The 14,726-nt window shown below is 38.1% G+C and overlaps 1 protein-coding gene across 1 annotated transcript in view; it reads right to left on the bottom strand.

Annotated features, from left to right (window-relative positions):
* SLC49A4 (solute carrier family 49 member 4) overlaps window positions 1–14,726 on the bottom strand; it is a 111,785-nt gene that overhangs the window by 86,099 nt on the left and 10,960 nt on the right. The window contains exon 2 of the mRNA XM_004003798.6: window positions 13,282–13,375. Within this exon, the coding sequence (XP_004003847.4) occupies window positions 13,282–13,375 (94 nt within the window). The remainder of the gene's footprint in view (window positions 1–13,281; window positions 13,376–14,726) is intronic.

The following is a 14,726-nucleotide window of genomic DNA, read 5'->3' as shown; positions in this document are numbered from 1 at the left end:
TCCTCTTCACTTTCTGCCTTAAGGGTGGTGTCATCTGCATATCTGAGGTTATTGATATTTCTCCTGGGAATCTTGATTCCAGCTTGTACTTCTTCCAGCCCAGGGTTTCTCATGATGTACTCTGCATACAAGTTAAATAAGCAGGGTGACAATATACAGCCTTGACATACTCCCTTTCCTATTTGGAACCAGTCTGTTGTTCCATGTCCAGTTCTAACTGTTGCTTCCTGACCTGCATATTGGTTTCTCAAGATGCAGGTCAGGTGGTCTGGTATTTCCATCTCTTTCAGAATTTTCCCAGTTTATTGTGATACACAAAGTCAAAGGCTTTGGCATAGTCAATCACAGATATTATACTGAATAAACAGTTTTATGCATTGAATCATTTTAACTTTATACTCTACATAAGCATTTTTTCATTTCATTCTTTACAATCATAATTGTTAATGGCTCCATTGATAGTGTATCATACAGATGTACGAAAACTCACTTGACATTTTCCTAATGTTTGCTACTTATTTGCTAATATTAATAATACAGGTGTGATAATCTCTGTATGAGAATATTTGCCATTTCATAATTGTTTCCTTTGGGTCAACAGGTTGGAGGGTATGAAGATTTTCTTGTTGTTGCTTAGTCGCTAAGTTGTGTCCAGCTCTTTTGCAACCCGATGGACTGTAGCTCACCAGGCTCCTCTGTCCATGGAATTCTCCAGGCAAGAATTATGGAGTGGGTGGCCATTCCCTTCTCCAGGGGATCTTCCCGACCCAGGGACTGAAACTGTCTCCTACATTGGCAGAGGGATTCTTTACCACTGAGCCAACAGGGAAGCCCCTTATGAAATATACTCCAAAGTTATATTTCAGAAGAGTCTGAAGTAATTTACATTCCATCAACAGTGGTCGGCAGTGTCTGTCCCACCAGCACTGAGTACCCATATTTTTAAAATATGCACATAAAAATAAAAATTTTTTTTTCAATTTTAATAGAAAAATAAACAATACACACACACACACACACACAGATTTGGTGTTAGTATTCTATTGATGTTTTAACAAATTACCACAAACTTAGTGGCTTTAAGACAAGACTCATTTATTCTCTTACAGTTCTGTAATTCAGAAGTCCAACAGGGGTCTCACTGAGCTAAAGTCAAAGTGTGGCATGGCTGTGTTCCCTTCTGGAGGCTCTGAAGAAGAATATGCTTCCTCGCCTCTATCAGCATCTAGCAGCTGCCTGCTTTCCTTGGTTCCTGGCCCCTGTCCTCTATCTTCAAAGCCAGCAACAGGGATTTGAGTTCTTTTCACATTGCATCTCTCTGACTTCCTTTCTATCTCTTATTTAAGGGCTTTTATGATTACACTGGGCACACCTGGATAACGCAGGATACTCTTTCTATTTTAGGGTCAGATGATTAGCAAACTTAATCCCGTCTATAACTGGAGCTCTCCTTTGCCATGTAACAGAATACATTCACAGGTTCTGGGTATTAGAAGGTGGACATCTTTGGGGGATAGGGGCATTATTCTGCCTACCACACTGGGTAAGGCCAAAAGGCAACTCCTTGTTTTAATCTGTATTTCTTTTTTGACTACTGGTCTTTTTTTCCATTGGTATACTACAGTTTCTCTTATTTTGAATGAGTGCTTAATATATTTATTTACCTGTTCTTGCCCTTGTTTTGACAAATATTTTTCCTTTTGGTCAATTCTGTTTTAAGCTTAACAATCTGTACATTTAATTTTTTTATGGTGGATAAACATATACTTTATTTGAACAAACATAAAGGAGAGCTCCTAGCACATTTCAGCAATACAAAGTTGGGCAATCCAACAAAACAGTAATACAGTTGGTCCTATCTATTCATAAGTTTCGTATGCCAGATATGGAAGGCAGGCTGTTCTATACCATTTTATATAAGACTTGAGCATTTACACTTAATCATTTGTAAGTGGCCACATCTATCAATTTTTCTCTTTATAATTTTCCTCTGTTTTTCATACTTAGGAAAAAAATTTTCTATGTAGAGATCAGATAAATATTCCTATATGTTGTTTTTCAATTAAATATTTACCCATTTAGTTCATCTGAATTTATTTTGGTGCATGGTATGAAATGAGGATCTAATATGATCTTTTTCTCCTAAATAGACAGCCAGATTGCTGTGGTTGAGACAATAAACTATTTCTAATTTCCTTTTAGGTACAGAACACCCCAAGTTTGTGCTAGGGTAAGTTATAGTCTGCATTTCCAAGCTCCCCTTGCAGTGAGGTGGGGCCTTATTACCAAGTTTGCGCCAACGTGATGAGAGTAGGAGGATTTCAAGGTCACTCCCAAGAGAACAAACTGCTCTCCCCAGTCCCTCTCCCTCTTCATATAGGATGAAATGTGCCTACAGTGCTGATGCATTGCTCTGGACTGTCCTGCTAAGGTCAACTCCCTCGGGGAGCAACAAGATAAAGGAACTTAGGTCCCCTGTAGGACAGAGCTGCCTAGGCCTAGGCCTCCCTGCCAACTCTGGACTATCATATTAGAAAGAAATACTATCTTGTTTGAGTTACTATATTTTGAGACATCTCATTATAACAGCTTAACTGTTCATTGATTGAGAAATTAGCTGCAGAATAGGATTTTGCATTTGGAAAGGCATAACATATTTGGCACTGGCTTAGTGGTTAGGCTGCAGGCCGAAAAGGCAGGTGATTTGTGAGATACAGCAAAACCACTGCTTCTGATTACCTAGAACTGGGTGGAAAAAATCAGAAGACTACTCTGTTTCCCACCTTTTGCTGATTTTAGGATGGCACTACAAGACAGGTGGAGGCAAACAAGTGTTGGCTGGTTTGCCAGCATAGACAGAAGGGACAAGAGCTCTACTAACAGAGTTTCTCTTTGCCCATGGCCTGCTATCCAAATTTAGTGAGAATCTAGGAATTTAAAGCCTCAGGTTGCCTCTGTATCTTTAAATGGCAGGAAATAATGTCTTTGACAGCCTGTCTAGCAGCAAAGATCAAATTAAAGGTGTTATTTTCCAACCCAGGCCTAACTTTTTTCAGATGGCATCCACTTAGCCACTATGAAATTAAGAGGAAAGGGATAAGCTGAGCACAAAAGGAGTATAGGAAAGGAGATTCAGCAGAAGTAAGAACCATAGTCAGGAAGCAACAGTTAGAACTGCACATAGAACAACAGACTGGTTCCAAACAGGAAAAGGAGTACGTCAAGGCTGTATATTGTCACCCTGCTTATTTAACTTCTATGCAAAGTACATCATGAGAAACCCTGGGCTGGAAGAAGCACAAGCTGGAATCAAGATTGCCAGGAGAAATATCAATAACCTCAGATATGCAGATGACACCACCCTTATTGCAGAAAGTGAAGAGGAACTAAAAATCCTCTTAGGGAGAGTGAAAAAGTTGGCTTAAAGCTCAACATTCAGAAAATGAAGATCATGGCATCTGGTCCCATCACTTCATGGGAAATAGATGGGGAAACAGTGAAAACAGTGTCAGACTTTATTTTATTGGGCTCCAAAATCACTGCAGATGGTGACTGCAGCCATGAAATTAAAAGACGCTTACTCCTTGGAAGAAAAGTTATGACCAACCTAGATAGCATATTGAAAAGCAGAGACATTACTTTACCAACTAAGGTCCGTCTAGTCAAGGCTATGGTTTTTCCTGTGGTCATGTAGGGATGTGAGAGTTGGACTGTGAAGAAAGCTGAATGCCGAAGAATTGATGCTTTTGAACTGTGGTGTTGGAGAAGACTCTTGAGAGTCCCTTGGACTGCAAGGAGATCCAACCAGTCCATTCTGAAGGAGATCAGTCCTGGGTGTTCTTTGGAGGGAATGATGCTAAAGCTGAAACTCCAGTACTTTGGCCACCTCAAGCAAAGAGTTGACTCATTGGAAAAGACTCTGATGCTGGAAGGGATTGGGGGCAGGAGGAGAAGAGGACAACAGAGGATGAGATGGCTGGATGGCATCACTGACTCGATGGTCGTGAGTCTGAGTGAACTCTAGGAGTTGGTGATGGACGGGGAGGCCTGGCGTGCTGCAATTCACGGGGTCGCAAAGAGTCAGACATGACTGAGCGACTAAACTGAACTGAACTGAACTGAAGAACCAGGGCCTTAAGTAAAAATCTTTGGGTGTGGCTACATTTACATGAACCTACTGGATATAAGTAGAGAAGGAACCTACTAAGTGTTTGAGGGAAGTCACCAAAGACACCACAAAATGGTTCTACGAAACTTAAAGATTGCTTGATTCCTAGAGCAATCCTGAGGTCCCCAGATCAGCACCAGCAAACACAAAAGACACAGCCCCCTGTTGCAACTGCAGGTGTATTCACTAAGAACAATGGACCCAAAAAGAGCCTTGCTGAGCTCAAAGCCAAAAATCACAAAGAACAATCAAAGGAGTTACTCCCAGAGAACCATGAAGACCTGATAAAAGCCAGAGATCTAGATTTCAAGCTACATGGAGCGACTGGACAAAACTCTGCATTTTCTCCTTTGAGGAAGGACGAACATGTTTTCAGTATAGGCTGAGGGGGCACATGGATACTCGGAGACATTAGATAGCACAGACTATTAACTGTCTTTTTACATCCATTCCCATTCTCTTTCATCATAGTATCCATGCATTTGTTGTGGTTGTTGCTATTGTTTCCTAAATTTGAAGTTGAATGGTTTAATGAAGACCTATAAGACCTTTTAGAACTAACCCCCAAAAAAGATGTCCTTTTCATTATAGGGGACTGGAATGCAAAAGTAGGAAGTCAAGGAACACCTGGAGTAACACGCAAATTTGGCCGTGGAATGCGGAATGAAGCAGGACAAAGACTAACAGAGTTTTGCCAAGAAAATGCACTGGTCAGAGCAAACACCCTCTTCCAACAACACAAGAGAAGACTCTACACATGGACATCACCAGATGGTCAACACCAAAATCAGACTGATTATATTCTTTGCAGCCAAAGATGGAGAAGCTCTATACAGTCAACAAAAACAAGACCAGGAGCCGACTGTGGCTCAGATCATGAACTCCTTATTACCAAATTCAGACTCAAATTGAAGAAAGTAGAGAAAACTACTAGACCATTCAGGTACGACCTAAATCAAATCCCTTATGATTATACAGTGGAAGTGAGAAATAGATTTAAAGGCCTAGATCTGATAGATAGAGTGCCTGATGAACTATGGAATGAGGTTCGTGACATTGTACTGGAGACAGGGATCAAGACCATCCCCATGGAAAAGAAATGCAAAAAAGCAAAATGACTGTCTGGGGAGGCCTTACAAATAGCTGTGAAAGAAAGAGAGGCAAAAAGCAAAGGAGAAAAGGAAAGATATAAGCATCTGAATGCAGAGTTCCAGAGAATAGCAAGAAGAGATAAGAAAGCCTTCTTCAGTGATCAGTGCAAAGAAATAGACAAAAACAACAGAATGGGAAAGACTAGAGATCTCTTCAAGAAAATTAGAGATACCAAGGGAACATTTCATGCAAAGATGGGCTCGATAAAGGACAGAAATGGTATGGACCTAACAGAAGCAGAAGATATTAAGAAGAGGTGGCAAGAATACACAGAAGAACTGTACAAAAAAGATCTTCACGACCCAGATAATCACAATGGCGTGATCACTCACCTAGAGCCAGACATCCTGGAATGGGAAGTCAAGTGGGCCTTAGAAAGCATCACTACAAACAAAGCTAGTGGAGGTGATGGAATTCCAGTTGACAATTTCATATCCTGAAAGATGATGCTGTGAAAGTGCTGCACTTAATATGCCAGCAAATTTGGAAAGCTCAGCAGTGGCCACAGGACTGGAAAAGGTCAGTTTTCATTCCAATCCCAAAGAAAAGCAATGCCAAAGAATGCTCAAACTACCGCACAATTGCACTCATCTCACATGCTAGTCAAGTAACGCTCAAAATTCTCCAAGCTAGGTTTCAGCAGTACATGAACTGTGAACTTCCTGATGTTCAAGCTGGTTTTAGAAAAGGCAGAGGAACCAGAGATCAAATTGCCAACATCTGCTGGACCATGGAAAAAGCAAGAGAGTTCCAGAAAAACATCTATTTCTGCTTTATTCACTATGCCAAAACCTTTGACTATGTGGATCACAAGAAACTGTGGAAAATTCTGAGAGAGATGGGAATACCAGACCAGCTGACCTGCCTCTTGAGAAATCTGTATGCAGGTCAGGAAGTAACAATTAGAACTGGACATGGAACAACAGACTGGTTCCAAATAGGAAATGGAGTCCATCAAGGCTGTATACTGTCACCCTGCTTATTTAAATTCTATGCAAGAGTACATCATGAGAAACGCTGGGCTGGAAGAAACACAAGCTGGAATCAAGATTGCCGGGAGAAATATCAATAACCTCAGATATGCAGATGACACTACCCTTATGGCAGAAAGTGAAGAGGAACTCAAAGCCTCTTGATGAAAGTGAAAGAGGAGAGTGAAAAAGTTGGCTTAAAGCTCAACATTCAGAAAATGAAGATCATGGCATCCGGTCCCAACACTTCATGGGAAATAGATGGGGAGACAGTGGAAACAGTGAGACTTTATTTTGGGGGGCTCCAAAATCACTGCAGATGGTGATTGCAGCCATGAAATTAAAAGACACTTACTCCTTGGAAGAAAAGTTATGACCAACCTAGACAGTATACTCAAAAGCAGAGACATTACTTTGCTGACTAAGGTCCGTCTAGTCAAGGCTATGGTTTTTCCTGTGGTCACATATGGATGTGAGAGTTGGACTGTGAAGAAGGCTGAGCACCGAAGAATTGATGCATTTGAACTGTGGTGTTGGAGAAGACTCTTGAGAGTCCCTTGGACTGCAAGGAGATCCAACCAGTCCATTCTGAAGGAGATCAGCTCTAGGATTTCTTTGGAAGGAATGATGCTGAAGCTGAAACTCCAGTACTTTGGCCACTTCATGTGAAGAGCTGACTCACTGGAAAAGACTTTGATGCTGGGAGGGATTGTGTGCAGGAGAAGGGGACGACCAAGGATGAGATGGCTGGATGGCATCACTGACTTGATGGATGTGAGTCTGAGTGAACTCTGGGAGTTGGTGATGGACAGGGAGGCCTGGCATGCTGCAAATCATGGGGTCACAATGAGTCAGACATGACTGAGCGACTGAACTGAACTGAACTGAATTTACAAACCAACTTTGTTCGTGGGACATGGGACAAATCCTCCCACTTCTACAAAAAGAAACCAAATATGATATTCCATGGGGAAAATGAGGCTTCCATAATCTTCAACAAGATGTACTTGTTTCTAGGTAAGATTTCCTACCCAGAAGAGCACTGCTTAATTGAGTGCTTTGTATCACTATCTCTGTTTACACTGTGATATGTTCAGTTCAGTCACTTAGTCATTTCTGACTCTTTGTGACCCTATGGACTGCAGCACACCAGGCTTCCCTGTCACTGGGATTCTCCAGGCAAGAACACTGGAGTGGGTTGCCATTTCCTTCTCCAGTGCATGAAAGTGAAAAGTGAAAGTGAAGTCGCTCAGTCGTGTCTGACTCTTAGCGACCCCATGGACTGCAGCCTACCAGGCTCCTCCATCCATGGGATTTTCTAGGCAAGTGTACTGGAGTGGGTTGCCATTTCCTTCTTCAACTAGCGTGTGAGATGAGTGTAATTGTGCGGTAGTTTGAGCATTCTTTGGCCTTGCCTTTCTTAGGGATTGGAATGAAAACTGACCTTTTCCAGTCCTGTGATAGCTATATCTTTTTTTTGTTTCTTTAGCATCCTTGCATTTGAACTGGGGGCATGGCTGCTGAGCTACATGTCCAGCTCCTCTTGCAGATAGGTGTGGCCATATGACTAAGTCTGTACCAGTGGCGTGTGATTAAAATTGATACATACAGCTTCCTGCTCAATACCTAAAGATGTAGTCACTTGCCCTGGATATCCTATTTCTCCTTCCTGTGGACTGGAATGAAAGCATGATATGAATCAGCTTTGACCACCTGGATAGGAATATTACCACAGGGGATGTTAGACCAATAGAAAAGGAACTTGAGTCCCTGGAACAGAGCTGCCTACCTGGTCTGCTGCAGCCCATTATCTTTCAGACTGTTTCTTGGGAGAAAAATAAATTTATTTATTGAACTTGTGTATTTTTTATCTTTTTACACAGCTTAGCCTATCCTTTACAAATAAATAGACTCTCAGTAACAGTTGATTCCCAAGTTTGGATTTAAATAATGAAATCTAGGAACCAACATTTGTTAAGTATATCTATTATGTCCATTTTCTTTCATAAGTGCTTATACTTTTAATATTATTTTATGATAGATATATTTACAACACATATTTTTGCTAGTTTGTATTTTAATTTTATGACTTATCTTAGAAGTATGAGGGTTCAGGGTTTATGTAGTCAGATCTACACATCTTTCCCTTGTGATTTCTTTCATCGTTTTCACACTCAGAAAAGCAGTCTCTTATCTTTCTTTCTCTTATTCTCATTATTGAAGATCTGATGTGATCATTTTAGATTCTCTTAATTAGTGTTTTCACTCCAAAACGTGAGATTAGCACATGGTAAAGATATTCCCAAGCAGAGTTAAGAGTACAAAATAAAAAGTAAATCTCCTTTTCACCCCAGACTTCTAGGTTCCCAGGCTTCCTCCTCAGAAACAACCAACAGTAATGGTTTCTTTCAGCAACAGTCCTTGCCAAATACATCCCTCCCACTATTTTTTCTAAGTAGGAATATATTAAACATAACATTATAACTTTGTCTTTTCTCAAACTCAACAATATATCTTGGAGATATTTCCAAATCAGCACTTAACAGAACTTTTACTCCCTTTTCACAGCTACATACTATTTCACTGTATACTTCATCATCACTAACCCTCTGCTGAAGACGTCTGGGTTGTAATCAGCCTTTTGCTATTACAAGCAAAACCACACAAACATGACTGTCCTTCCAAAATGATATAGCTTTATATGTGGGCTAATTTTCTAGAAGGACAAATATTGGGTTAAAGGACATGTACATTTTTAATTTAATAAATACTGTAAAAATGCCCTCTAAATAGAATTCTCCAAATTACTTATAACACCTATTTTTTCCCCTATACCTCAGGCAACACAGTACATTATCATACTTTTTCATCTTTGCCAATACTCAGACATACAATTGCTTTTGCAATTTTCTTTAACTATGATGAAGTTGTTGAGTATCTTTTCTTAAGATTTGTATCTCAATTTCTGTAATTACTTACTCACATATAACACTCATTTTCCTACTGACTTGCTATTTTTCTTATTGATTTGACAGAGTTCTTTTCAATTAAGGAAATTATCCATTTGTCTTATTGTTGCAAACATTTCACAGTTTTTAACTTTTCTTTTGACTTTGTTTTATACTATATATATATATGTATTTTTATAGGATATTTAATCATGCAGATACTCTTAACTTTTACGTAGTCAAAAGTATTATACTTTTCTATGGCTTCTGAGATTTGTGTCTTAGTTCGAAGGCCTTTGCCATTCTAAGATTATTAATAATTAGATGCATCTTCTAATATTTCTATGGTTCATTATTTTCTACTTAAATGGTTAATCCAACTGGAATTTACTTAAGTGGTAGGACAGATATAGGGCTCCTTCTCATTCTTTTTTCAGATAGCTAAGCAGTTATCATAAAACCATTTACTAAACAACTCATTTTTTCTGCTATGATCATTTTAAATTTAAGATTGTCAGCTACAAAGCATTTCACAATGGAGTATATTTCTAGAAAATCTACGTTTACTAGAACCATTCTATTTAACTATTTATCATACGTTAGTAATCTATTATTAATATTAATAAAAATTACACTGATTTGAAAGATAATATGTCATGGAAATTACTGGATACACCTATGATTAAAGGCAGATATAACCTACTATAAGCTCACCTTCTAGAAGTCTGTAAATTGTTTACTGGGCATGCCATATTGCATTTCACACTATAGAGTGATGCCATTTTGTATTTTTTTAATATATGATTTGCTTCCCAGTCATAGAAGAAATGCTTTATAGTTCATTATTCTAAGTTCCTTATTTATTTGTGGTGTTAATAAGAGAAAAGTAGCATATCTATATGTAGATAAAAGAAATACTGATACTATGAAGAAGTAAAACACCATTAGGAAGGTGGTATTAATAGTTGTGACTGAAGAAAGGGCTTATCAGAAAGCTGCTTCTCACATGTCTTAAGACTCATAAAAGCTAAGATACAGGAAGTAAAAGGTACTGGGTCACTATTCAGAAGGCTGGGTCAGAAGCTCGAAAAGCTTCAAGTGAAACAGGGGCACAGAAACAGATTGCTAAATACTTGTTTCAGTGCTGGCCAAATGCACAGAAGGTCTTTATCCCTTCCGGTTCAGTGTCAAGTGGGAGTCTTAAGCTTAAAAGTGGTAATCTAATAAGGCTTCTAGTCAGAAATAAGCATCCTAACTGTAGCATTTTCATTGTAACAGCTGCATGTGTGTTGTTAATAATATTGCTCTAAAGAAATATTGCATGGACATAAATGAAGTCTCATTTCAAGGGGATAATATTCCCATATTCCTTATATGATAGGTGAACACACAAAGGATGAAAAATTCAATTTATACTTTCTTTTTATGAAAGGTTCAATCTCTCAGAATTCTTTCTTTCTTCTCTTTCCTTTCTATCTTTGTTTACATTTCTTTATGAGCTCTATTTATTTTTCATACCATTTTCTCCACCACAGAGTCAACTCTCTATTATTCCTATAATTTTATATTTGGAAAGGATATGAAGGGATATAAAACTAGAGAGAAGCAATAGAATAGATGGCCCAAAACCAAAGAAAAGCTACCAGAAATATTAGGAAGCATTTTTAAAGAATGCATTATTGAATTTCAGCTTATACTGAAGTTTGTACTTAAAAACTGTACATGCTTAAAAAAAAACAAAACCTGTATATTTGAAAAATTAAGAACATTTCAAACACAATGAAACTCATCTGTTAAAATCTCACTCAGAAAGATAGGATATGAAGACCAGCATTCCATAGAAACCCAAATGATATCTGCCTTTAAAAATATGAAATACTTATACTCTCAATTTTCTGGAGAGATAACATATTTTAAAAATCTGAAAATGAACAGCATTTATTTTGAAAATGAAAAATTCTGTTCCAAATAAAAGTCAACATCTTGTACCTAAAATCCACTCCTTCTCCTCCTGGGTCCCGTGTATCTGTTAATGGAATCAACAATGTCAGAGTCTCCAGAATGCAACCTCAGTCATATCACCTCTGATGTCTTTCTCACACGTTCCCTATCACATCTATGCTATCCTTTCCATTCCCACAAGTTCTCAGGCTAAGACAGTCATTCTGGACTCCTCACTTCCTGTTATTTCCTTTATTCAATCCATTAGCAAGTCCTTCAAAATATAATCAGATTTGACCACTCCTCACCACCACCAGTGCCACCACTGTGGCTCAAGTCAGCATCATCTCTCATGTGGTTTATTGCACTGATTCCCTACCTGGTCTCCCCACTCCTGCATCCTCAATAAAGCAGCCTGTGACCATGGTTCTTTTTGGCTCAGAGCTGCCAATGATTTTCTAGCTCGAAAAAAGCTGAAGTCCTTACGCAGTCTTGAAGGACCCGGTCTCACACTCCCGTCGCCACCCATGACTGGTCTCATTTCCCAGCCCTCTTCCCATAAAGTCTCTGGTTCAGCTCCAGCCCTGCCAGGCTCCCTGCCAGGTTGCTCGTCTCTTCCCATCCTTAATACTTGCCGTTCTCTCTGCCTGGAATGCTTGCCCCTTACATAACACATCATCCATCCATTCACTCCTCCAGGCTTCACCCTCAAAAGCTATCTTCCCAGTAACCATTTTTTCCTGAAATTTGACCATCCTTTCTCTTCTGTCCTATTTCAAATCCTTCTTTCCTATTTTTTTCCCACAGCACATACTATATATTTAACTTATTTATCTAGTTTATTGCCAGTCTCCCCAACTGGAATGTAAACTGCACAAGGCAGAGATTTTCCTACTGTGTTTTCTGCTGCAATCCCCATGTGCAGAAAAGAGCTTGGCACACAGGAGGAGTTCAGTGAACATTGTTGAATAAAAGAACTAATAAATGGATAAACAAACAAAACAAAAGGATGACTCCAGCTTAGGCTCTCACACTGCATCTTTCCTGGTTTCCTGCTAGCACTCTTAACCCTCTGTAATCAATCCTACAGTCTTCAAATCAATAGCTTACCTAATATAGGTCTGATCCTATTGTTGCTCAGATTAAGAACCTAAGTGGCTCCCAACTGTCCAGTGAGGGATAATGGTTCTAAGGGATGGTGTCAATATCATGCATAATCAGGATACCCTTTTCTAAACTCCATCTCTACATACTGCTTTCTTATGCTTTATTCTGTATACCAGTGCCTCTCAAACTTCAGTCATTTACGGCTCCTTGTTAATGGGAAAAATTTTCTCAATGGCTCTTAAGGTCAAATCCAAGGATCCCAGTTTGATAAACACTAGGAAACTGACATCCTGGTCAATAAAAATGTGGTTTTTAAAAAAAATTACAGATTATTATTGGTTAAAAAATCTTTTGATATTATAACCGAAAGGAAAACAAATTTCTAAAATCTTCATATACTCTATATCCCTTGAGAATAAATCCATATACCCCAGGTGCAGAAATGCTGCTATACAGAAAAGAAGCTACCTACCCATCCCAGAAGAAACCTGTGCTTACCTGCCTCTCTGCCTTCGTTTTGGTTGTTCTTCTACCCCAGAATATCCTTCCCCTAACTATAGTTATCAAAATTCTATTTACCCTCAGTGCCTACTTTAATTATCTTCTCCTCTGTGAAATCTTCTTTTTGAGATCCTCAGCCAAAACTTCTCTCAATCTCTTGTGGCAATGCTATAAATCTTCTATGGCATCGCCTATTAATACATTATTCTTCCTTTTGTTACACTATTATTTTCCCATGGTTATTATAGCTCCTGGATAGCATGAAGATTATTCTCTATTTATTTACACAACAATTAGTCCAGGATCTTCCATATGACAACTAATAAATGTATACTCAATTATTTACCATGTCAGGGGAAAAAATGCTACTATAAATATGACCCTCTGATTTTAAAAATGGAACTGTTTATTAAAAGCTTATAACCAAACATATATAATACACTCATAACAGAAAAATGTGGGGAAAAAATTTTAAGTTATTTATATGATTTACCTTCTTTTAAGCATTAAGTCTGATACAGGTATGCACCTTAGACCAGTTCCCAAAACCATAAGGAAGGATGTCAGAAGCACAGTTATCCGAAGACCTAAAAGAAAACAAAAATATCTGGATTATTTTCTATTTTCTCTTCAAGTAAGTCAATGTTAAGAACAAAGATTTTTTTACTCAATCATACTGGTATTATATTCTAATACGGCTTTTCTCTATAACTCCCAACATGGGAAGAGAGAACTCTACACGCTGAAAATGAAATGATTTTAACTTTAAGAGAAAACCTGAATGATCACATCAAGGATTGAGTAAAAAGTTCTATGAGCTCCAGATTTTTGAAATGAATGGCTAATAATGCTTTGTTCAGATATAACACTAAAATATATAGAAAATAATTTTAAAAGATATTTTGGTTTTACATCTCAAATAGAAAATTTCCAATTTTCAAAGGCAAGCTGTTAATTTAAAAAATTCTAAACTGCCCCCATAGTTTTTTTTTTTTTAACATGATAAATTATTGCTTTAAATTTTCTCAAAAAATGACAAGTGGCCAATTACTTATTTTATCTCATAATCAGGCCAAATTTGTTATAGAGTCTTAAGAGATAGTCCATTAGAACCCTTTGATTATTAATACAATATTATTAATATAATAGTATTTAATGTTGTTTTATCAGATGGCTTTCAACTTATAGAATGACGTTGTTTAAAAAAAAAGAGAAAGCATGGTTTAGGGTTTTAGAAGATAATGGGGATCAGATAGCTCTTCCCTTTGTATCCCAAATATGATCAACTATTTTGAAAATGTGTGCCAATGGTCAGTTATGTGGATAACAGGGCAAAAGAAAATATAAAATGTAAAACAAAGTAACCAAAAACAGATACAATAGCCTGGCTGTGGCTGAATAATATACCAAGATTCTATCTTCCTATTGTTGGAATGCTGCACCTTTCTTAGCACTAAATTAATGCTGCCTTACTGTTTTGTAGCAGCCACAACCCAGAAGTGGCTCATATGGAATATGTGGCAAAAGTAGCAACATTTCTTCCAATTTTTCCCAGACCCAACATCCTTGAAACCATTTCACAGTGAATAGACTTAAACTGTTTAATGCAAATTTTCTCTCTCTTTTTTTTCCCCAAGAGCTTTCTTTTCTCGGCAGAAGGGAGATGGTTAAATGTTTGGTTTCCAAAAGGCTTCTCTGCTTGAAGGAAATTGAAAGTCAACAAAACTATAATTATGCAGATTAAATACAGCAAGGAAAATAAACTTGAGATTCAGATCAGGCACACACACGCTACATTGAGGATAATTTGTGACATGAACTGAGTTAGCTTTATATGATCTGAATATGATTAATATAATTTGGCAGAAGGAATAACATAGAAAATTGTGCTGCTCAGGAACAAGTAATGCATACATACTGCTCATTTACTGCTTCTAC

Source organism: Ovis aries, chromosome 1, assembly GCF_016772045.2.
Source record: "Ovis aries strain OAR_USU_Benz2616 breed Rambouillet chromosome 1, ARS-UI_Ramb_v3.0, whole genome shotgun sequence".
In the NCBI taxonomy this organism is placed as follows: Eukaryota; Metazoa; Chordata; class Mammalia; order Artiodactyla; family Bovidae; genus Ovis; species Ovis aries.
This window is presented reverse-complemented; position numbering and strand designations above follow the sequence as displayed.